The sequence below is a fragment of the Rhinatrema bivittatum genome, chromosome 7, assembly GCF_901001135.1.
Source record: "Rhinatrema bivittatum chromosome 7, aRhiBiv1.1, whole genome shotgun sequence".
Lineage (NCBI taxonomy): Eukaryota > Metazoa > Chordata > Amphibia > Gymnophiona > Rhinatrematidae > Rhinatrema > Rhinatrema bivittatum.
The window spans coordinates 150,429,122-150,454,140 of record NC_042621.1 but is presented as its reverse complement, the minus strand read 5'-3'; the positions used below and the strand labels follow the sequence as shown (position 1 = coordinate 150,454,140).

The 25,019-nt window shown below is 40.4% G+C and overlaps 1 protein-coding gene across 18 annotated transcripts in view; it reads right to left on the bottom strand.

Moving 5' to 3' along the window:
• The window catches only part of LDB3 (LIM domain binding 3), a 452,171-nt gene that overhangs the window by 147,385 nt on the left and 279,767 nt on the right, over positions 1–25,019 (bottom strand). For 9 of the 18 annotated variants that reach the window (XM_029609315.1, XM_029609318.1, XM_029609322.1 and 6 more), the window contains 3 exons: positions 14,919–14,954; positions 9,127–9,330; positions 2,517–2,684 (listed from right to left, as the gene is read on the bottom strand). In XM_029609315.1, coding sequence (XP_029465175.1) covers positions 2,517–2,684; positions 9,127–9,330; positions 14,919–14,954 — 408 coding nt within the window. The remainder of the gene's footprint in view (positions 1–2,516; positions 2,685–9,126; positions 9,331–14,918; positions 14,955–25,019) is intronic. The other 9 variants (XM_029609320.1, XM_029609326.1, XM_029609327.1 and 6 more) reach the window with 3 other exon arrangements.

Sequence of the window (25,019 nt, the reverse complement as noted above, 5' to 3'; positions counted from 1 at the left end):
GCCTGGAGGAGGAGATGAAAGGGAGTCCTAAGATGAGGGGAATCCTGAGGAGAATAATAGAGCTGGAGTGTTCAGGAAACCGGGGAATCCTGCACATGCATTGAGTGAGAGGCCCAGGATGAGGAAAGAGGTTTCTGAGTGTTCTGCCTCCGCAGTGTATATGTTTCTTTAGTATGCTGCCACACTGTGTCATCTTTAGATATTGCTTAGCTTGGAGTCTCTACATGTTTTGGAGCTCTTTTTTCTGATTGGTTATTGTTTGAATGTTTCTGAGCATCCTATTTAATCTATTCTTGTTTTGCTCTGTCTCTCTTTCTATGCCTTTCTTCTCTTCCTTTTGGTCAACGGACTCAAGGAATGCCTGGGACAGTTTATTTCCTGCAGACTTTCAGTTGGAAGGCGGCTCTTGGCAGGCTAACAGCTTGTCCTCTTCTTCTTTCAGGCTTTTAGCTTATTTATTAGTAACCCACAGCTACTGTCAGCTTTCAAAGAAAATTACTGCTGTATCAGTCTTATCAACCTGTTTGGCTACTCTTTGGACCTTCTCAACTACTGTGAGTATGGAATTGTTCTTCATTCAAATAAATGTTTTTTGGTAACCAAGAACTAAGTTTATCTGATATCGGCAGCTGGGGAAAAGATTTAGCTGACGGTCTAGGCACTCAAGCAAGACATCAAGCTGCCAGGGGCAGTATACTGAGGTCATGGAGTTCTATGTAACCCTGGGGCTCTGATGTGAGTGTTCATAGGAGTATTCTATGTCCCAGGAACGATGATGAGAGATGGGGATAATAATGGGAGTGGAAGGATCCAGTTTCTGCTATGTGTGGTATGGAAGAGGTAGTGAGAATGAGCCCATGTCCCACAATTTGGACATTGGTTTCTAAAAGGAAGAGGAATTTGAAGGAATATTATTCACTTGTCCTTGGGTGAGGAGGGGAGCTTGTATGTTAAAGAGAAGTCCCTAGTACTTAAATATTAAGAGATGTAACCTCTACATTCCAGATAATGGTGAGTAGGAAAGAATGAAGAGATGGAATATGGGAGGAGCAGAAGATTTAATTACTGTTCAAGTGAATGCATAGACAGTGGTACATTGACCCCTTAGGTGCCAGATATCGTTGATGATATTATGACTGTGTATCCCATGAATTCTGAGTATTTGGTACTGAAATGCCTACCTTATACTGAAGTGTACATAGCAATTGGTTCTAAAACCAGTAATAAAGTTGAGAGCTTTTTTCGAGGCTTTATTTTGCCAGCACTAATGGATAAGTATAGGGACCAGGTTCATGGAGGGAAGAGGGGGTGATGTCGTCCCGAATCAGTAAAAGGAAAGTGAATGATCTATCCTTATAGTTTCTATTAAAGTCTACTTCCCCATCTGCATGACCCATAATTTGGAACCCATTAAATACATTTGAGAGTACCTCTCATCCTTTTATGTACCCTGGAATAAAGGCTACACTGGTAAAATTGGGGGGAGGGATGTTACACATTGGGGGGAGGGATGTTACAAATTGGTGGGAGGGATGTTACACAGGTAGAATGGCTGAATCAATCTAAGTGGATTTTTGGCCAGTCAAAAGAACGTGCATACTTTTACAATCTGCAGACTTTTAGCTGTGTTAAAACAAAAGACATTCCTAGGAGTATAACTTGGCCAGGGAGAAATTTAATAAAAAAAAAAAAAAGTACATGTGTAGTCAATGCGCTTACCTTACACTTCCATTGGACATGACTTAAAATATGCCCATGTTTTTAACCACTTAACAATCTGATTTTCAAACATGGATTATGAGGGTAGTTTGTGTTTGAAGATCAGGTTGGAAATTGCATACACATTATTGTCAGTTGGTTTACTGAAAAATTTACTCCAGTATAGATAAATAAGTATTTAGCAATGGAGCCAACTGTAGACGATGTAAAATTTCACCACTGCTGCACTAGCTGCAACTTTGGGAAGTGCCACATACATCATGTAATGTCTAATGTATATGCTTCTTCCACAAAAGCAGTCAGTCATTTCCTACAGTGCTAAAAGCTGATTCCAAAGTACTAGTACTGCATAGGTTTGATGTTACAAAAATAGCCCTGTTACTCAAATGGATCATGGCTATGGGACACAATAACATACTGCTGCATAATAATTTTGACTCAGTTACTCTTTCATGGATGATTTATGTCATCAATTTATGGATCCATGCTCAGTGGGGACTGCTTTTTATTCCTCTGAAAAGAAGATTTTTACATCTACTTAACCGCTCAGGATGTCTAAGCAAGACACGAAGACAGGGTAGTAATTGCTGGAGGGAAAAAAAAGAATCAGGAGGCAAATAGAGCAATTAATTGTAGATTTGACAGCAAGTTGATCAAATAAGGGGAAAGAATAGCTTGAAGAGAAAAACAGGATGGCATTCAAAAGAAGCTTGATTATTCTATCATTATTCTATTACATACAACACTTCTACTTTAGAGCAGGGCTGTAGTCACAGAAATAAGCAAATAAGCATTACCTTTGGAAAGAGGGCGAAAAGGAAACAGGCACAGATGCGGTTGCAGCTGGTGGTGGTGTCATCTGATTGGCAGTGTGCTGAGCAACGGCAGCATACTGATAGGCTGAAGCAGGCAGCACAGAAGCAAAGGCGGAGCTGGTAGATACTGGAGCATGCTCAACAGGGATACTAATTAAAGTTAAATAAAATAAATCAAGTGGCAGCATAAACTGCATATTTATTGATTAAGATGCAATACTGTCATATTATGGCATTAAAGCAGCAGAGTGGCAAAGCACCGTTTGCTGTGAAAAAAAGGTAGAGTTATGCAAAGTAGCAAAATATCTATAATTCATCAATTTTACAGCTGTATTAAAAGGTGATTTTAGAATGTAGTCTATTCAATGAAGAAAAAGATTTTACGGTATATTATATAATGAATACTCTCAAAATGACATATACCATGCATTTAATGTTCACTTATACTTCTATACTGCTAGACTTCATGGCTGAGTTGTATACATTGAGGTGAAATCATTTTTTTGAAAATATAAATTACAGTAGGAATTAATTTTTTTGAAACTATTGAAATTCATTTAAAATGTAAGACCATGCAGATATCCCACTATAATTAGCCAGATTTCCCATGAAATATTTATGCACTGTGACAAAATATGTTTCAAGTGTTCGACTGGATTTCCACAGAAAATTCAGGCTAAAATCTGCAATTTACTGACAGTTCAATGCAATAATCTGAGCATTAAGAAACTGTCTGTGTGCTGGTTTTCAGCACACAGTTTAAACGCACAGATAAAAAATATTTTAAACTCTAGATGCAGTATGCTAATGCTTTGTAAATGCATTGGGAGTTTAAAAAAGCATGTTAGGTGACAGGCCAAATGCACATTTTAACTTGGGAGTGGGTTGGGGGAACTAGGGAAGAAAGAGACCATGCAGAAAATTAAAAAAAAAAATAGCTGGATAAATCATACTTATCTGGCGATCTGGTCGTGGTCAGCTGCCACCACTTAACTGGATAAGTCAGTACTGATCCAGTTATCTGGATGCGGATAGGCGCCACCATTTGACCTGATAAATATGGGCTTATTCAGCTAAGTGGCAGTGGCTAACAGTGGCCAGACAACTGGATACATACTGACTTATCTGGTAAGTGGCAGCAATTAGCCTCAGCCAGGTAAATCTCTTTCTTCTCTCATTTCCCTCCCCCCCCCCCCCCAACTTCCCATGTTAAAATGTGTGTTTGGCCTGTCAATGGCCCCCTTCCCCCACTCCAATCAGATAAGAGACCCTAGTGGTATAGGGGCCCCCCATCAAATGGGCCTGGAGCTAGGGGGCACTCTGGGCTTCCACTATTCACCAATGCTACTTCTTACAGGTAGGGGAGGCAGGGGTGGGGTAGGGAGTAGGGTAGCCCTTCCAAGATCACCAGAGTCTTTTTTCCTTGTTGGGGGTGGGGAAAGGGTGCTAGACCCCATGGCTTTTTTAAAATCTTAACTGGGGGAAGGGGGGCTATTGGAAGATAGGGGATTGTGCTTGGGCAGGTGGTGATTTTGAAAACTAGGGGAGCGGGATATGAAGGGGGAGGGGTGTTGCTGTGCTTTGTCATGGATGCTTATTTTTTACTTTTGGTGGTCTGAGCCACCTTTACAGGTGGTGGGAGGTCTCAAAAGACCCCCCAGGGGGCATTTGCTATGGTTTCAGGAGCTGAATTTCAAGCCGCTTGGCATTTTAAATTTTACTATGGGACCATCATGGACTTGCACTAGCATCCTGATGCTACAATGTAAAACAACAACACCTCCCTCAAGCATGATAAAAGAATGGGGCTGATTTTTCTTTTTAAAGTCAGTTGCATTATTTTATTTGCATAGGATTAGGTATGAATGAACTACTTTGCATGGATTTCCAAAATTCATGAATAAAAATACCATGCAAAGCAGCTCATTGTCAGCTTCGTGGACCCTTGGGCCGATCGGAACCAGGAGATGGAATACCTTAGAGAGGTAGAGACACCGGTTCCAACCGGGAGGCGGCGAAGACAGGCTCGCGGACAGCTGAGAAGAGGACACGAAGGGCCCTATGCGACCAAGGGCCAGGAGGAGAGGCTGACCCGGTGGAAGAGGATCTTCGCCCTGGAAGCCGGTACTCCCCCGAGAGGAGCTCGTAGGAGTCCGGCCGCTGGGACTTAGGCGATTCACCCTGGAAGCCGGTGTCCCCCCGGGAGGAGCCCGTAGGAACCCGGCCGCTGGGACTTAGGAGATCTCTACCGACGGAGTCGAGCTCACCAGGCCAGGGTCAGGTGCCGGAGAATCGCCGTCAGCCAGTCCGCGTCTAGAGCCAGAGGATCGTCGTCAGCCAGTCCAAGTCAAGAGCCAGAGAAGTACCGAAAGCCAAGCCGAGTCGAGAGCCAGAAGTCACCGAAGCCAAACCAGAGTCAGGAGCCAGGAAGAACCACAAGCCAATCCGAAGTCGAAAACCAGGAGATCAAGCGATGAGCAGGAACACAGCAACTGGGAGCAGGACGAACCTGGGAACCTCGTTGCAAGGCGATGTCCTGGTCCAGCTGCAGGGCTTAAGTACCCTGCAGCGTCTGATGTCATCAGGGGGCGTCCCTGAGGTTTCCCGCGCTGGCCCCTTTAAATACTAGCCCTAGACGCGCACGCGCGTCTAGGGGGCGGGGCTTAGCACCGCGAGGCGCCGGCTGCTCCGGCGAAGCGAAGGAGCAGGAACTGAAGGCGCTGCAGGCCCGGGCGAGGTGGGGAGACGCCGGGCCTGCGGCGGCAGAGATCCCCGGAGGCCCGGGGAGCACGGGGCCCGAGCGGACGCGCGACCAGGTGGGTGGCGATTCCGGGGGCGGCCCAGAATCGCAACACTCATTGTAATAGGGGCGGGTTTCAGGTTGAATAATCGCTGCAATATGGCTATAAAGTGTTAAGCATGTTGTCGCCATAGCGCGGCTTTATGAATATGGGCCTATGCAGGACACACACTGTTTTTGAAGGGGAAAGTGCAAAGCTATTTCACAAAAAGGGTCTTCACATTCAAAAAATATGCAAAATGCTGACATTCTGGCATGTTTACATGTTTTTCACACAAAGCCCTCTTTTGTGAAACGACTTTGTACTTTAGGACACCAGCCTTCATGTTATTGGTTTACACACCTGCCTGGGATAAATGCACATGTACAATTGCATATGCCAAGCTGGAAGATAAGTGGCTTTGAAGGTTTCAAAGGGGTAAGAATCATTCCACTGAAGGAGATCAGCAGCCCGAAAGAAGACAGATATTTTCTGTCTCAAGGAATATGTGAAAAGCACGTATTCAGTCTGACACGCAAATTGAAGGCCTTGTTCCTATTCTCCATAAAAGTACACTTGCACTTACTAGAACAGATGGACCGAGGGGCGCCTAAGATATCACCAAAGACCTGAACTAAATAGTACTGCAAATAGCCCTGAGATGCAGCTTTCTTATTTTACTTTCTTAACTTTTAAAGCTAACTTGGAATCGTTATGCTGTATGCCAGCAGAGGTTTGCCTTGATCTAAGTTAATGTTACAGGTCAGGAGAGCCAATGTGAAGACTGCCAGTTTTGGATAGAATCATCTAATAATTTAAGCATTCCTCTTTCCTTGGCTAATGCCTGTCAGGGAGAAAGCTAAAGCCGAACAGAAGCGCAATCCCCGAGCCCCGTTAATGCTTTATTAGTGGTTTCCTCCCTTCTACTGCAGGGTGACCAAAATGATTACATACTGTATGCGCTCAAAGGGGCCGAGGCAATGAAAGTGCGCCGAAAGCGGCCGCTCAGTGTTGAGCACCCAGGAGACGTTGGCTGTCCACAGGTTAGGAAAGTGGATGCTCGTTAGCTGAGCATCCATTTCCCAAACTTAACCAGGGGCACTTTTCTTTTCAAAATGTTTTGTTTTTTTAAAACTTTTTAGTTCCTCCGACTTAATATTGCCACGATATTAAGTCAGAGGATGTACAGAAAAGCAGTATTTTCTGCTTTTCTGTACAACTTTTTGGGGTGCTCAGAAATTGACGCCTGCTCTGGGCAGGCATTAATTTCTGAGCGTAAAAATGAGCGGGTCCGGCGCACATTTTTTTTTTTTTTTTGCATGTAGGGTGAATAATAGCCTCATTGACATGCATTTGCATGTGATGAGCGCTATTAGTTTTGCGGCGCACTGGACGCTTGTTGTGGATGCACCAATCCCCTTATAGCATAAGGGGCTGTGGAAGCGCTTCCAAAACGCGCCTCCAATCGTGGGTTAAACAGTGCGCTCGGCTGAGTGCACTGTTTTGCATCGGCCCCAAAGCATTTTTATGTGGTCCTATGTTTTTAACTCCCACTAACATAAAGGCATGCTGGGGTTTGTAGTCCTGCTTTACTTACTGAGATGATTATATAACACATCTGCAAATGCCAAAATTATGCAATAAGAGCTTAAAATATAAAATAAAACAGAAAATGAAATAAAACAGTGCTGCAGCACTTATAGCATATTGTGATCCATACTTCAGCATCAGAGGATTCAGAACATGTATTGCAAATGCACACGCTCATCTGCACTTTGTAGTTCACAGTAGGAAAAAAGGCTACCGTACTGGTAGGAGAACACTGGGTAGTATTATGTTGTTTTACAGAAGTGGACACTGTCCTTCTATAGCCTACTCCTTACAATTTCTGGGTAGCTGTATCCTGTGAAAATCTCATTTCTTCCACACTTCTTTTTGTCTGCCTCTATTCATTGTTTTGACTTGAGTTTAACACACTAATTAGCAACAGAGTGAAAAGAATCCTGGACAGAATGTACTTAACACCTCAAACCAGACAAGATAAGATCCTTTTCTTTACATTTTTTTTAATTATTATTTTTAATTACCTGTTTGTTAAATTCCAACCAAACACACCACCACACAATCTAACACTACAGTATGGCTACTACAGAAACACTAGAAAATAGCAATCAGCATAATGTGAAAAGTTCTTCCATGGACCCCTTCATTAGTGGGAAAATGGGTTAGATGAAACTCCAAACACTTCATGAGTAGTATTATGGCAGTAAGTACACTTCCAAATACATAATGCTCTGCACACCAAAGTTATGGCAATAAATACACAATTTTCTTCTACCATATTGATGATGGTTAGAAATATGCCAACCAACAATTCAAAATTAGAAATCCTACACCTTTGGGGCTGGCTCATTGGTTCAGGTGATGTGCTGAGCACTACCACGCGGAATGTCCCAATTCCTGAGTCGAGTTTTCTGATCCCTGGGTCATCTAGGGCTGCAGATACCTCAGAAGCAGCATTCATGGTCATTGCTCAAGGGTGACACCTAGTGGTCGGATTCAGGGCCCACAATGGCAGGGTTCTAGGAAGAGCCCTGGAGCATGGCCCCCGGCTCCGGACGATCACTGCAATGACTGCACTAAATGAAAGCTGGGAATGACTATAAAACAGAATAGATAAAAAAAAATCCTGGCAAGTTGCAAATGAAGGCTCATGGGGGCAGATCTCAGCCCTGGTTCAGACTGAGCTGGAAGTAGAAAGGAACAGGAGGAAACTGCCAGGCAAATAAATAAATACATATAAATGTTGCTGATTCAGTAGCGTGGAGGCTACAAAAATCTGGCCTTAGCTCTGTATTGATAAAGTTACTGCACGGGAATTCAAATCTAAGGGTGATTTTTTTCAGGAACCGGCATCAAACAGGACAACCATTGTTGGTGATGTCAGTCCCTGAAATCCTCACTCTTGAGTTTCCTATGCCATTGTCATTCTACAATAACTGAATATATATATATTTTTTTTTTTTTAAACCAGGTAAGTAGACATGAACAGGAGGTTTTGCAGGATCATGTAGGTCAGTGCTTCTCAACCCAGTCTTCGGGGCATGCCTAGCCAGTCAGGTTTTCAGGATATCCACAATGAATATGCATGAGATAGATTTGCATGCACTGGATTTTGTGTGCAAATCTATTTCATGCATACTCATTGTGGATATCCTGAAAACCTGACTGGCTAGATGTGCCCAGAGGACTGGGTTAAGAAGCACTGATGTAGGTGACCTCCAAGATCATATCTGTATCTTGCAACTTTTCTCTCTGGATGTTCATTTTAAGCAATTGTACTTGAAATGAATAGGTTATACAAGCTGGTTTTGGGAATGCACAGTCCACTGTATGCAGCTCCTCCACTGAAACCATTGCCCTTCTGGGAGCAGAGGTGGAATGTTTAGTTAAATAAATACTTCAGTTGGCACTTGAAGTGCTACTACTTCCAGTCTGGGCCATGGCTTTAAAAAAAGACCCCAACAAGAACCGCCTAAGGTCAGATCCTCAAATATCCTGGGATCCAAACTTTCATTTGCCTCAGAACCAGAACTTGTAATTCTGACCTTCACTTTAGCCTGTGTAACCAGCAAATCCTATATAACAGAACAGGTTTTTCTGAACAGAATCACACTTTTGTTCAGGGAAGATATTTCTCTTCCTACAGAATCTAGTGGGTTTGATACCAGGAAGGACGTTAGAGTATGTTATCACAACACCAATCCACGCTACAAACCATATGGGTTAGAGGGGGTTATACTTCACTGTACCTTTGATAACTGGACGAGGTAAGAGGGGCTTGGGATTTAACCACTTTCTGGGTAGTAGTGGAGTAACTGGTTCCCCTCTGACTTGTGTCCGTCCCAACCTTTATGGAGTAACTGGAGGCTACTGGCTTAGTTTTGGCAAAGTTGTCATCCATGGTGCTTGACTTAGAAGGATGCCAGACATGTGAGGTCACACACTGTGCAGGGCTGTGTAACACAAATTACAGGCTGTGTGCATGGATCATTTCACAAAATCCTGTCAGAGAACTTCAGTCCCCCAAATCGATAGCTGATGTCAGGAGATGGCCTTTCAATTCTTTTTCCTTGGGTTTCCTTACCAACTAATTTAGATATAAAATAATTCATTCTTAACTTTCCTCTCCAGCTTTTAAACATGGGCCTCATAATTCTAATTTGTATACAATGCTTAGAGAGCTTTGTTTTCAGTTTTTATTTTATTTTGCCTGAGATTTTCAATATCAGAACAAAAAAAAACAAAACAGTGGAAAAATGATTACACTCCTTCTATGTGTTGTATCAGTCATTTTTCCATTGACATTTTTTGTTCTAACATTGAAATTCCCAGGCCAAATAAAATAAAAACTGAAAATGAAGGTCCCTAACAATACTTAATAGGTAAGGTAGCAATACTAGCCCATCAATGTGCCTGCTCATTGCCTACTCTTAAGTCTTGCGTTTCATTCAGATTGTTTTTTTGGTTTTTTTACTTTGAGATGTGTACCTTTCGTTGTAGCCATGTCCCTTGTTATTTAATATCTCCTTCCTTGGGTGAACGCTACAGTTGTTCATGCTATATTTATATCTTAAATGTATCAGTGCGATGACAGTCAACCCTGCACTGTCTGGATGTACAGAGATTTATAATAGTGGAATTGATCTTAGCAGGCAAAGCTTTCCAAAACTGTAAATAAAAGTGTGTGTCAAAGCGACAATCAGTGATTAATTTTTAACTGTCAAGTGTAAAAGGAATTATTTTAAAAAAGTATCTTGATAGTACTGCTGCTTTAAGAACAATGTGGTTACTTCAATAGGAATATATTTTTTCTTAGTAGAACTTATGACCACACAACAAGTTTGAACAAGCTCTGAGCATTAGAACTGCATCATGATTACAGTATAACTACGGATCTATTATGATGTGTACCTTTTCAAAGTTTTAGGGATGATTTTGCAAAACAGGAGTTGGAAGTTGTTGAACCTGTTATACCAAAAGTGGAAGGCATACATTTTCTGACTTTTAATGTGTTTGAAAGACAGGAATGAGAGGACAAGGGACGTGAAATTTACCTATGTAAGTATCTAAGGGTTTCTGGTTTAGCCACTATTTATCTGTTCAGCAGCATCTCTGACAAGAGAAGTTTCTTGGAGATTTGACATATATAGATGTGTCTTCTACTCCAGCTAATGCTTCTCTTGTGTCAGCTACTCACTCATGTTCCATGCCAGGAAAGATTCGTACATGAAAAGGTATCAGTATAACAAAGACTTAGAATGTCAGATAGAAAAAAAAATTGTACCTTATGCATCCTGTACAGTATTTCAGAAGTACATGTTAACAGCAGTAATAATCACTCTCAATAATTACTTTAAAAATAAAATGTAGACCTCACCCATGTCCTCATTGAGCAGGGGGGGGCACTCTACAGGGGCTGGTGGGGTGGGCTCACACTTGCCACACCCCAAGGTTCTTCTAAGAGGGGGGAAAGCACTGCTTCATGGTCCTTGGGCACTATCACCCCTCGCTGTTTCTTCAATAAAGACTCCTCACACAGTTGTGGTGTTCCAACATAAAAATCTTTACTAGGAAAACATCTTCAATTAAAATAACTTAATGTCTTGTAAATTTCTTTGATGGGGTATCCAAAATGCAAGTTTAAGCATTCAATCTGGCAATCTGTACCTCCCTTGATTACTTCCTTGGAACCCCCTCTGTTCCCTCCGGGACTTTAGGGCTCTCCCTGGGGTAGATGTTGGGGTTCCTCCTGCCTCCCTTTGTACCTGGGATCCATTGCTTGCTCCCTGGGACTCTCTGCTCGCTGCAACAGGATGATACTCTCTCCTCTGACTTCTCTGAGTGAGGACCAAATAGGTAACTCTACCCTTTTTTCCTTCCAAGTGGCACTGACTGGTCTCACCCACCCCTCCCAACAGTTTCTGCCAAGCCAACTCTGAGTTCCTCAGATTGAGTGTCACAAAAGTACACTGCAAGATGTCCAACATTCTCTGGACCCCTTCCAGCCACAAAAGCATTCTCCTGCTTTCCAAAAATCGATTACTAGGCCCTCCCCCAACAAGTGACAAGAATCTGTAAGTAACGAGGCTTGTATCCAGTTCTTGGTTAACCTCTTTCCCGAGGAAGAAAAGGTAGACAAATCTTTCTGAAAAGCAAAAGATAAAAAGAAAGGGGAGACCAATTCCCCAGCCCCTTGAAGCGGGCTTAGCCGTTACTGTTTTATTTTCTGTTTGGAACCCCAAAGATCTAACACTAAGGCATCCAACCTGCAGCTCTAATGAAGGAGGGAATAGGTTAAAAGCTCCTTCTCTGGAGCTCACATAGCTCTCTTCTCACTCTTTACTCTGCTTTTCTAATTTAGAAAGCACTTGAGAAGTCTCCCCTAACACAAAAGTGTGGTTGGCCCCTTGCAGTAACCGCCAGTGGGTGTGCTTTGGAAAGATGGCACCTTCTTCTGTCTTGTTCTGCCTAGTATGCTTCTACAGGGACTCCTGCCCTGCAAGGTTCCCTTTGGGGTCCTTACATTCAACTGGCAAGTTGTCAGTTTTTAACATTTTTAATCAATGCCTCCTGCAATTACATGAAATCCTAGTAGGCAGTATCATGTTAACAAAAGAGACACACCTGACCTCACACTCAATGGATCTGAATGACTCCTATCGACTATGATGTCACAAGCATGTTCTACAGACTGCGTGAACTAACCGGATCTCCATTTCCTAAAGATAATTTCTAACACTGCTCTGAATGTGGTCCCCCAAGGGATCAAGAAATTACTGGGGAGCAGTGTGGAACTTCAAACCTAATGAATTATCAGTAGTATTTTCTATTAATGAGGAGGAATATTTAAGCTTGCTAAGGGGGAAATTTTCAAAAGAATGTACATGCTTAAACCTGGGTTTTAGATGTTTACCTGTGTAAGTGGGATTTTGAAAATTGCTACAATATATGCCATTGATTTGTCAATAGGTTTTATGTGCATAAGTGCACTTTAGGATGGTAACTTTAAAATGGACGTGCTGGCGCACATATGCATGTGTATATGGGCATGCAGACAGATACAAGGCAATTTTTGTATCTTGCTGGCGCATCGGCATACTTTATAAAATAACCCTGGCATGTGTCTGTGTGCTCCTAATTTTAAGCTTGTGTGCACACAGCAGTGTAAGTTGGCTTTGGGACACGCAAGTGAGGGAAGTTTATAACACACGCGCATCCAGGCCATGACCAGTTTCACCAGTTTGTCCACCTGTTCGCCCAGTCTAGAGCTAGGTCCTCCAAACCCCCCCCTTAGTTCTTCAGCCTGCACTCCCCCCAATTAATCCAGACCCTTTCCAACCCTTTAGAGATGCCTTCAAATAGTTTTATTAAGACTTACACCTCCTCTACAGCAGAAGTAACTTTGCGCTGAAATATACCTGCGCACATATCTCTTGGCCCCGCCCCGGAATGCCCATCCCTGCCCACGTTCAGCTCCTTTTTTTCCAGATGAGAAATATTCGCGCATCGGTACTTTTGGGCCTATGTGGGCGTCTTTTAAAATCGGCTACACAAGAGCAGGTGCTAGACGCATGCCCATGCCCTGATTTTGGCTCATGTCCGGCTTTTAAGATTCACCTTTAAGCATGTAAATGAGCTTTAGAAAATCACAACAACACTATGTCGTAATTCCATGCAGAACTCCTTTGAAAATTACCTCCTGTGTGCATTTTTGAAGTACTACAAAGTAAACAAGGTACTACATACAGTTTTAAGAAATATTCTGACTACTTCATGCAAAAGCTGCATTTTCTCAAGTTTTATACTGATACCGTGGTCTTATTCTGGCAATGGAGAGCATTTCACTGGGCTGAGACACAGAGGAATATACCGTAGGCTCAATAAAGATAACATGTTGGGAAAGAAGGATTATAGGAGTAACCGACTGAGTCTGTTGGTAAATAAGACACCCACATAACAAAACAGAAATGAAGCCAATACTTGGATCTGCTACATGTGCGTGGACGTTCTGAAGCCTGGCAAGGCTGTAGACTCCTGGTTAGAACCTGAAGTGGCAGTGTTAGCAAGCCAAGTAGGAAACTCTCACTGCCTTTTTCAATGGGACTATATTCCTGATAGCCTTAGATTGTTTTCCTGAGATCCCACGTGCAATAATTCCATCCTTTGCGTAATAGCTATGATTCTTCCCAGTGCACTTCTGTTTTAGTTTCCCAGAGTCAGCCACAACGATCAGAAGCAATTTTATTTGTTGGCTCTCTCTGAGCCAGAACCTAATAAGAACCCTTTACTTAAGAATATTTTAGCTATTTAGGGTAAGTGTGCACTGCTATATCACTGTTATTGAAAGGGCTGTGCAGCTGGATAAAGTACTTCCACATTAGACAAATTAAACGTTTGAGAGTCTAAGTAGGTTCCTTGTAGGCTGGATTGTACAACCTATGCTGCAATTGTACCAGAATCCTGGGAACAGCATTCCTGCTACTACAGAAAGTGCCACGAGATCTTTCATTTCCTGATGAATGAAGTGGTGGCTGCTCAAGGCGGGCTGCTACTCACTGTCCAAGTCCTACATTTTTTAGGTTTTATTCATTTCAACAGCCAAGAAACCAGGCTTGGCTCAGAATGTTATTGGATAAATGTGCATGCATGAGAGACAGACCCAGGGCATGGGAAAACAAAATGGTCAAGGACTCCAATACCTCTAACAATGACCCACCAACACAGGTTCCTGCTTATTAATACAGAGAGCCCGCAGGCACACATTACATCGCTACACTATTTATTACCTGCTACATCTCTTAAAAGCAGAAGTGACTTCAGACCTTAATTAGCTCTAGTCTAAAGTAACTGAACAGTCAATTGATAAAAATATGTTATTGGAATCATATTCCCTATTCTCATATTTTGGAGGGAGGAGGGTAATAATTAACGTTAAAGTGCCTATTAAACTTGATCTGTTTGGGCATTTCCTGATAAAAGACAATGACTACTAATGAGTACTACTAAGATTGTGTATTTATATGGCATCTCATTTAAGCAGAATCCTGGCACCCTAATGGATTGAAACAAGGACTCAGGTGTTTTGTTGGTGATGGGAGAGGTCTGATTTTTGTGTTCCAAAAAACTAATCACAGTGCAACAATGTTACAGTTTTGGATAGTGCCAAGACTGGGCCTGCCCCCCCATCAAACATAATCATTGCTATCCAAGAATAAGCCAACCTTTAAGGTAAATAAAAAAGAAAAAAAACAGCACATCTGTAATTGTTACTAGATATGCTGCTGAAATGTTGCTAGACAAATTTCGACACAATAAAGCATGTAATGACTTTCAGAGAGTCCGTGGAAGTGTCAGAACCATAGCTCCGAATTCCTGGCTTCTGGTCCCATGCATGAAGCAAGAGGCAATGCTTCCTGCAGGGTAGGAATTCACTCAGTCGATCTATAGAATCACCATACAACCTGCTGAGGTTATGATTTTGAGAACACTTTGTGGACACAGGGAGAAAACAAAACAAAACAATGTGTGGAGCAAAGGTTACCTGGCTTCGGCTACCACAGCTACATTTTCCTTGCCGCTGTGAAAGGAGGGGAGAGAGTGAATAAGGCAAGAGATAACACCACATGGTGAAGAATCAGGAATTAAAGTAAGTGGCGGCTGGACAAGCATCAATGTTTGGCTGCCAAATCCATTTAAAAGCTGGTGCTTCTGTTCTATAGCTTTGTAGCTGTACTTATAATAAAACTATACCGCAAGCTCCGTCAAAACTACGTTGGAGACCTTCAAAAATAGATTGAACTCTCCAGAATGAAATCACCAGACACATGGCATTTAAACATTTTCAGTGGCTGTACTCATTTCTTGTGCATGCTAAACACAGGAGAAGCAGTATGCCATTATTTTTTTAATATCCCTGGGAATATTATGATTAGCACAAGACCCAGGGATTCTCTTATGGCAAACTTTTTTTTTTGCTATGGATGTAAAAATATTGGTCACTGAATTTCACTGAACTGGCTGTATTAGAAACAAAAGAAAAATTAGTTTTCACTCTTCCAACTTTAATTAAGTCCATCTTCAGTGTTGCTGAAAAAATTTGGTTCAATAAAGACAACAAACATGAGTTACCCTGTACTATATTTGTTATTTGAAAAACCAACCTATATTGACATAGAATGTGTTCCCACACAAAAATTCATTTTGCAAACTGATTTATGTTGACTGAGTCTAACCATGTTCCAGAGAGAGGGAATTTCTCAAGTACAGTACTGAGGGAAGAAGGGATTTCACAATTGTGTGCTGTGTGTTGAGAAGGTAGTAAGAAATTATTGGGGTTTTCATTCTCACTGCACTACTTTTCAGGAGCACAAGTATTTTTCCAGCAATTGGCAGTACTGGAACCAATGACTTTCAATTGTGTTTTGCATGGCCCCAAAACCACGCTGGTTTAGGATACCCAGAATATTTATTCTGGGTATCCTAAAAACCAGACTTATGCAGGAGCCTCACAAACTGCAAATTAGTAGCATTTCTCTAAACCAGCGTTTCTCAAACATGATCACCAACAGGCTTTTTTTTTGTGTGTGTGTGTGGCTACCACAGATGAAGGAGTTGGCTAAAGTTACTGAATATTTTAAGAACATTGTTAGTGTGGTTACCAGCTCTTGCTGCTAGCTGTATTCTAAGGCCATCGAAACATTTGTTGTGAGAACACCTGTGGTCTAAACCATGGGTCCTAGTACTTGTAAACTGCAGCTTGCCTATTGTATCTGGAGCTAGTAATACATCTTTATTTATCTTAACTTAGTAGTTCTTTTCTCTTCCCTTATTACTTTACCTTATCTTTTGTTATTACACAGAGTAACTATGCAGGTAGTTATTAAACCAAAAACACTATAATAGTTCAGAACTTCAGGTTGTACGATTCCAGAATAAACTGGTGTTCCTTACTTTTCTTTTTTTTTGGATTCTGGGTTGAATAGGACCATGTTTTTAGAAAGAATCAAAAGCTGTAAATCAAGGCTTGCGTTAGCATACTTACCTCTCACATAACAGCAAATCGCAATTCTCATACTTGTCAGAATATTTCATAAAAGGCTTGCTATCATATAACATGAACACACATGCATAAGTCAATATATTTTGAGGAATAAGTGCTTACAGTTAATGCAGCTTTATGTGATGTGTACTACAAAATTGTCCACTGTATTACATTAAATTATCAAATAATGTGTGTGCGTCCCTAATGGATGCAGGTCACATAATTGTTCAAATAGCTCATGATTCCCCCACTCCTAGTCAAATTGTTAAGAACATGACTAGTGATATTACACTTAATGCAGAGAATAGTCACTTTACAGGAGATCCCACAATCTGCAAGGTCATTTGTCATATTTCTGCTAATACCCCATGATGAAGTGGAGATATAAATCATTAGCTTCTCATTTTATTTATTTTACTTGCATTTTATACCACATTATCACTGGTAGCTCCAAGCGGCTACCCTTAAAAAATATTTTTATATAGAAGCAATGCTAATGTAGTTTAATTTTAAAAGTGTCCTAATTATAAACAGCATTAAATTAGAAATGGACCAAACTATTGCAATCCATTGGCATTATTAAGAATCCATTTAAGCCAATGTAATTGGGTAGAAATTTACAATCATGGATCAAAGAAATTAGATACAGGGATATGTAAAAAAAAATCAATTGGATCCAAGTCTTTGTAAAATATGCAGTGAGATTTCCCAGATCAGATTTCTTCAATAATTAATCTGGATTATTAAAGCTCTCGCTCAAGCAGTAAGACCCGAATAATGATTGGAAATTTAGATTATGGCTCATTACATTTTTTTTCCCTTTGCTCATCTTAGCTTAGTTTTGCTAAAACCAGTGGACACTTGGAAAACGGAATGAAAGGCTTAATGATATTGGTCCAATAGCTACCAGGGCAGTTGTTGAAAGATATGACATAGTAACAAAAAGAGTGCAATTTGTGCATGATGGACAGTCTTATGAACTATTACTTCTTAGGTGAACTTTGATATTTTACTGGGCAAGCAATAAGCAAAAAGGATTTTTGAAATAGCTAAGATTAATGTCTTGGTGTTCAGTCTGGGAGAGGGGGTTCTCACGTCACAAGAAACACGAAGCTTGATGAAATGCTATCTTCTCTAGGGATTTGGCAGGCCAAACATACTGTCCATGAATGGATGAAACTGTGAATATCACAGGTGGCACGTTGCACGGCCAGGCTGAAATAGGATAAAGAGCATTAGAGGTGGAAGAATAAGAGGCATACAAATAATATACCAAGAACCAAAGTTCATGCAGCAATGTTAAAAATCACTCTTTCAGCTTGAAATGAGAAGCGTGGTTTATTTCCAGTGTAGCAGTGCTCTAAGTAAAGGCAGAATCCAGATTGAAAACTACAAGCAGTTGGGGGTCAGGCTTCTAGCAGCATTAGGCCTCTTGGTGTTTGTTAATTCACCTCCCTTCATTGCTATGGCAACTACAGCTGATTTACTTGACTGTGGATGTGTAGGGGTACTGCTAAATGATGATGGCAGGGGAGTTTGTGAAGGTTTGAAAGAGAGAGAGAGAGAGAGGATAGGGGTGGGGGGAGATTACAAAAACAAATACGAAAAACAGAACATAATATAGGAAAAAAGATTCCATACTCTCCAAGTCCTCAGCAGTTTGCTAGAGTCTTAAAGCATTTTTCTAAGCTCTCCAGAATCCATTTGCTGTGTTTGAGTCTGCAGCAAATGTAGCTGGTCTCTAGCACAGCTCCTGGAGAAATCTCCAGTGCTACAGCTGGAAGCCCTTGAGAGTATTCTGTGCTTCCTAACACAGAAAAATGCACATGATAGACACTAAATGTTTTCTTCAAGGGGTCCGATATTGAAAACATTTAGTTATAATTTATCTATGGACATATACATTATTCCTCAAACTGATCAAAAAGGCTTGATTTAATAAGCTTTTTCTCCTGCCATAGACACAGAATAAGAAAAAAGCCAGCAACTTTCAAACATGCACTTAAAACCAGTAAAACAAGGTGCTCTGAAAATTTGTAATAACTGAGTGAAGTATGCTGATATATATGTTTGCATCCTCTCTTGAGCTGGTGGAGAGGTGTTGAAAACAGCTCTCACAGTCATGCTTTTGTCTTTGCCTTTATTAGGAAAGCAAGGCTATGGGTAATTCCAATGTACTGAAATTCATTAAACTTTTTGATAGCAAGAGCATAACATCCACCAAAGTGTATGGGGATAAGAGCTAAAAAAAGAAATAGGACTAGACCTTTTAAGAACTGGAGATATCTGGTCATTTTGTATGAAAATGCTTGGTGGAAAGGGTATGCTGACTTCTGAGGTATGACAGAAGGATGAGAAGATAGCCATAAAAAAGGACTTAGCAACAAAAGCAAATTGAGGGAAGTTACTTATCGATTTCTTGCAGCTGAATGTGCAATTGAAACTGGCTAATATTTCCACAAAAAATATTGAAAAGAAAACATGGAAAGAACAATTAACAGCCAGAGCAGGGAAAAAAAACCAGCTAAAAGCTACAAAGAACCACATGCCAACTTAGTTCATGACCAGAGAGAGTCAGGAAAACAAAGCCAATGTCTCTTTCTCAGCCACTGTGGTTAAGGTGGAGCAGCCCCCGCCAAGGCCTATGCTAGCAACTCATCCTGCAAGCCAAATTTGCTTGCAAGATTAATGTATGGAAACTGTCTTTTTCAGCCATCCCAGTTAATGTGTGCCAGCCCAGAATGACAGAGGGAACATTGCCAAAATATCAGGTGAACAACATGCCCAAAAGAGTAACAGATAATTGAGCAGAGATGTTTAGATGAAAGTAAAAACCCCCTACAGTATCATTTTATCAAAGCATACCACTGGAACTAGGCCCGATTTCTATAATGTTTGTTCAGGCTGCACTTATGTAAGAATCTCTTTTAAACTGTTCAACTGCAGCTTGTCTGAAACGTGTACGTACACTTAGGAGGAAATTTTCAAAGAAGTTAGGCACATAAATGTAACATACTATCACAGCAATTTTCAAAAGGAAAGTAGAAGTGCACGTTCCCATTGGGATCTGGTACCAAGTTCACAGGTAAAAGTACCCATCAGCTTTACAACTACCCACAGAGTTATGAAAATTGCCCCCATTAGGAGCAAAGGGGGTAATTTTCTAAGGCTTATCGCGTGTGATAGCTTGCTAGGGGCGGAGTCGGGGCGGCGCGGGGGCGGGCTACGCGATGTCTTTGCTGGCGGAGATAAGGTTAGTAACCTTATCATCGCCAGTGGCATGCCCAATAGCACCATCTTTCACGATGGAGCTATTGAGTGCGAAAGCCGGCAGCGAAAACACCCCATGGTGCGAAGGCTGCCGGCTTTCGCAGGCCCACCCCCCTTCACCCCCTACCCCCCTGCTTTCGCTGGATTCACTAATCTGCGATAGAATGGTGAATCCAGGCCAAAGTTAATATAGTTCAATGACAAAAAAAGATTAATAAATGAAAGCAAAAAGAATGAAATTTAGGGAGTGGGTAGAATGGGAGGAAGATGGGTAGGTTCACTGTAGGGCTCATGAAAATTCATTTCTGATTTTGTTTTTTTCTCAACTTCATGAATGGAATTCTAGTTGTCTTATTCTAGTAAATCCTTCATTGCACGTGATGACAACCTGCATGATTTCCAGAGAAATTTCAACAGGATTTTGTCTGCAGCTGATGAGAACTTTGGATAAGTGCCTCTAGGAAAGGTGGGCTGTGTACTGCAAATATCCTGGCTCCAGTGATCTCTGCTTCTTTTTTTTTTTTTTTTCCCAAACTCTGTTTTATACTATTTTCAGGTTCTCAACTGAACTTTGGAGAGGACTAAAGACAATCAACAGCTGTTGTGTTTGGCTTAAGTATTTTGATTTTTTCAAATTTGGAAGGTTGAGATGAATTTAAATTGGGGTATCATATAGGTTGATTATAACCTATAAAAATCTTTTGGTAAAAAACATGATATACAAATGCTAAGGTAATTTGGTTGAGACATTATTATGTTGACCAGCCCTCACCAGTTAAATATTTGCCAGAGGGTAGCTGTATAAATTTGATTGCTCCTATTCACCTCTCTCATTATCACTGGATGGATTTTTTGGAGTTATAATTGTGTGCCTAATTCATCATTAAATAGCATTTCCTTTTTCTGTGTATATTTGTCACCTTGATTTTTGATGGTCTTATAACCTAAAACCAGGTGTTCTTCATAGCTGAGACACAAAAAAAAGAAAGATATCAAATAGAACTATAGAACTTTTAATACAATTCATACACATTTTAAATTTAATACATGTAAACAATCCTATCAAAATACATACAAATATTGCCAACATTAACATCCAAAATCAAAAAATCTTGTCAAAAAAACAACAAAGTGAGACAAATACAATACAAAATGGCCCACAAAAACAACTTCAAGACACAGACGCACAAAAAACAACAGACACCCTCCTTTAAGAGAGGGGAAGTTTATGGGACTTTTAAAATTGTGTCTGGTGTTTTTGTGTGTCTGTGTCTTGAAGTTGTTTTTGTGGGCCCTTTTGTATTGTATTTGTCTCACTTTGTTGTTTTAGTATTAATATAGTATATTTTGATATATTTTGATAATATTTTTTGATTTTGGATGTTAATGTTGGCAATATTTGTATGTATTTTGATAGGATTGTTTACATGTATTACAATTTAAAATTTGTATGAATTGATTAAAAGTTCTTTAGTTATAGTTGACATTTTTCTTTTTTTGTGTTCATCTAATAATATTATCTTTTTTTTTTTTTGCCTTTTTTTGGGTTAATCTTCATAATTGTGAGAAATACCTTAATCTTTGGGGAGATATCTATACTATATTTAGTGAAATAATTTTTCATAGAAAAGATTTCTCTACCCAAGGGATCAGTTAAATAATATTTGGAAGCCAAAAAGACCATCAGGGTTATTTACTAAAGTGTGGTGCATGTTAGCACATGCTGAGAGCCCAATTTGATAATGTACATATGGACTTCATGCCTATAAGCTAAGTACATACAGACTTCAGCCATAATTTTCAAAGCGGACTTGAGCGCGTAAGTTCACTTTGAAAATTAGCAGGAATGCAGTAACCCTTGAATGGCATACCTGCATACATTTCCGCCTGCATGGGAACAAGTGTCAATGTTCATGTACTTTTTAGAAAGTATGCACGTAAATGGTTTCTTCACCCTAACTTTGCTTTTGGGAATGCCTCTTCCAAGTACACATAAATGTATGCATGAAACTGCTTGCATATATACTTTTATGAATATAATCTGCCCCCTCCCGGGGTAATTTTCAAAAGGCTTATATACATGTGTAAAATGGTATTTTACGTGAGTTTATGCTTTTGAAAATTCACTACTCTATTAGTAAATATGCTCAATTAGAATTAGTGGAATGGACAAAAAAATTGCAAACATTAATGAATATTTAGCACAAGCTATCATATGTTACCCTTTAATAAATAACCCTGCGTGTATCTGAATTTAAAAAAGATTTTCATAGGTTAGCAATGTTGTGTAATGGTTAGAACACAGGACTTGGACACCACCCACTGTGTGACACTAGCTACATGAAGAAACAATAGAGCCTTCATTTACAACTACCTTAAATCTAGACATTGGATGTCACTGTCGCTCAATGACTAAGGCTTCCTCTGCTTATGGTCTGTGAATGCTGCCTCCATAGTCTCCCCAACCCTTGCTAGCCAAGAGAGCAGAAGACCTGAGCCAGGAATTGAACCCAAGTCTTCCATATAGTAGTAGACAGCTCTGCCACTTAGATGCTGGTTCAACCACATAGATAAATTCTGATAGCGCTTCACATAGTCAAACTTTGTTACAATGCTGACCAATTTAAACATTGCCCCCTTCGTTTTCTGTGCCAGCTAGTTGAGAAGATCATTATAGAGATGGTAGAGTTAGAATATACATGAGTTACTTCCCTCTGCCACCATGCTGAGGCTGAGAGAAGTCAAAGAAAATTTAGTATCAGTACATGAGCATTAAGATTAGCCAATAATAAACTGAAGTACATATATACAAGAACTCAAGGTCATGTTAAGGTAAGACAGAAATAACCCACAACATTTATAAACAGAACAAGCAGCGGCCAATGCAAGTCCAAAGGATGAGATGAAGACAAAGGCAGGGCTGGGATTGGACTGAAAAGAACATTTCTCTTTCCTTCACAGCCTGCCAATAAGCATTTGGATGGACCACCATCACTTTGATCATTACTCGTGTTTAAAATGCTTATGTATGATATTATGAAGCTATTTTTGAAGATTTGCCGTGTTAGAAACAGACCGTAGAAACTCAAACTGAGTCATCCTTTTGTGTGCTAATTATTATGGCTGATCTTTTATGAAATTAGTAATAAATGTGATACTCTAAGGCAGTGGTCCCCAACCCTGTCCTGGTGGCCCACCAGCCAGTTGGGTTTTCAGGATATCCACAATGGATATGCATGAGAGAAAATTTGCATGCACTGTCTCCATAACATGCAAATTTTCTCTCATGCATATCCATTGTGGATATCTTGAAAACCCGACTGGCTTGTGGGCCCCCAGGACAGGGTTGGGGACCACTGCTCTAAGGTTAGCTTCATTTCCCTGGGCAAATATTTTATTGTGGATATACCAGCCAATGAGGACGTTAAGGTCTTCCCAAAGAGGTCTGCCAGACATTCCATCTTTAAGCAAGCTTGTCTAATAGAGACTAGGAACTGTCAGCGCCTTTAATCTGGAACACTCTCACAGAAGCCATACAGCAGACTGAATGTATGAAAACCTTTGCAACTTTATTAAAGGCTTTTTTCCTTAAACAGGCCTATGCATAAACTTTCATATCTTGTACTTTGCTTCAAGGTGATTTGACTATTAATGAAACAGGTCATTAACGTATTTTTTGTTTTTGTTTTGTCATTTCTTTGTACCTTTATGAATGTAACTCTGTACATCACTTAGTTCCCTTGGTTTAAGCGATAAATACATTTTAATAAACTAAACTAGTCCATCTGAACTACAATAAAATGTATTATCTTTGTGCTAAATCCTAGGAATATAACAACAAAAATATATGTTATTGTTACTGAGCACATATTAGATCCAGGGCCCTACACGATAAAGCATTGCAGTGCTCTTTGTCTAGCAATTCACTCTGCTCAGACCGAGCGAGCATTTTTATACAGGTCAACCCTGAGATATTACCTGACAGCATGAGCAGCACAGTCCTAATAATATTGCACAGTCCATGTTGTAAACAAACAGAAAACTAAGTATCTCTTTGTTATTAAGGGAATATTCAGTTACAACATTTGGACAGACAAAATATCGATGAGTATATGATGAACTGCGTTACTCGCATACAGTTCCACCTCTTAAGATATATTTCAAGGAAGGGAGAGGGCCACTGTACAGCCTTGAGATCAGACTTACACTCGCTATCTCTTAGCATGCATTGCGTGCAGTCAGTATTCGTGCAGCAAGTCTAGTTATTGGGGGGAGAAAGGAAAAAAGCAGAGAAGAGTTAATACCAAGGAAATGATAAAAGAGTTTAGTTGGGATAAAACTGGCTTAGACCACAGCAAAAACTTGGTCTCCCTATGTCATAACCAGACAAGCAGATTTACCTTGGAGGCCTTTCTTTTTTTGTGTGTGTTTTCCTAGTGGTGCCACTTTAGCCGCATCTTCACTGATGCACAAGACCGAGCGTGAGTGGATCGCATTTTGGCAACACAGCAGGAATGGTCTTGTATTGCCCACGTGCCTCATCCATCCTATCTGGATTTTTTTTTTTTTAGTCCTTAAATTACCATCCAAGGCTCAAGAGCAGCATTACCAATCTTATTCCACCGAACAATATGGCTACTGGCTCTGGAGTGCTGCAACCCAGCTACTCTTCTCCAAAGAGAGAGAGAGAACTATCACAAACCAAAATCCAAAATTAATTTAAACATCTTCTCGCCAACCAATATTTCAAGGACTCCATCCTATTTCACAATGTCCTACACACGTGCCTCTTCCCAGCGGAAAACCACAGTTCTAGAGGGCTTGCTGCTTGGAACGAATTCTATAAAATAGGCACAGGTGTGGCAGCAGCCTGTTTTGATTGCTTCTGACTGGCTCTACTTCTGGAAGGTTCTCCAATACCTAGCTGGAAAAGTGGTTGTAATAGGCAGTCATTGCCGGAGAATACTATGTTTGCAAACTTAATTATTTCTATGTAATACTTTTGTTCTAATGTTCAGACACTTGTTTTATGTAACGCCTCAACCGCGACTGTTTGGTTATAATGGAAACCGATTTGATTTGATATTTTGTATCGAGAATGTCGGTATATAAAAATTCTAAATAAATAAATAAATAAACTCTTGCAGATTTCATTGTATTCAAATGATAGCTTTTACATTAAAGCATTTTGTTTAAGTGTACAGAATTCTAATCACATTTTAATTCAATACATTAGGTTTTCTTATCTGGGTGTCCTAAGACTTTAATTATAAGGTAGGTAGCAATGAGGATCAGTCTATGAGATTACTTGAAAACCTGAAGACCCAGACA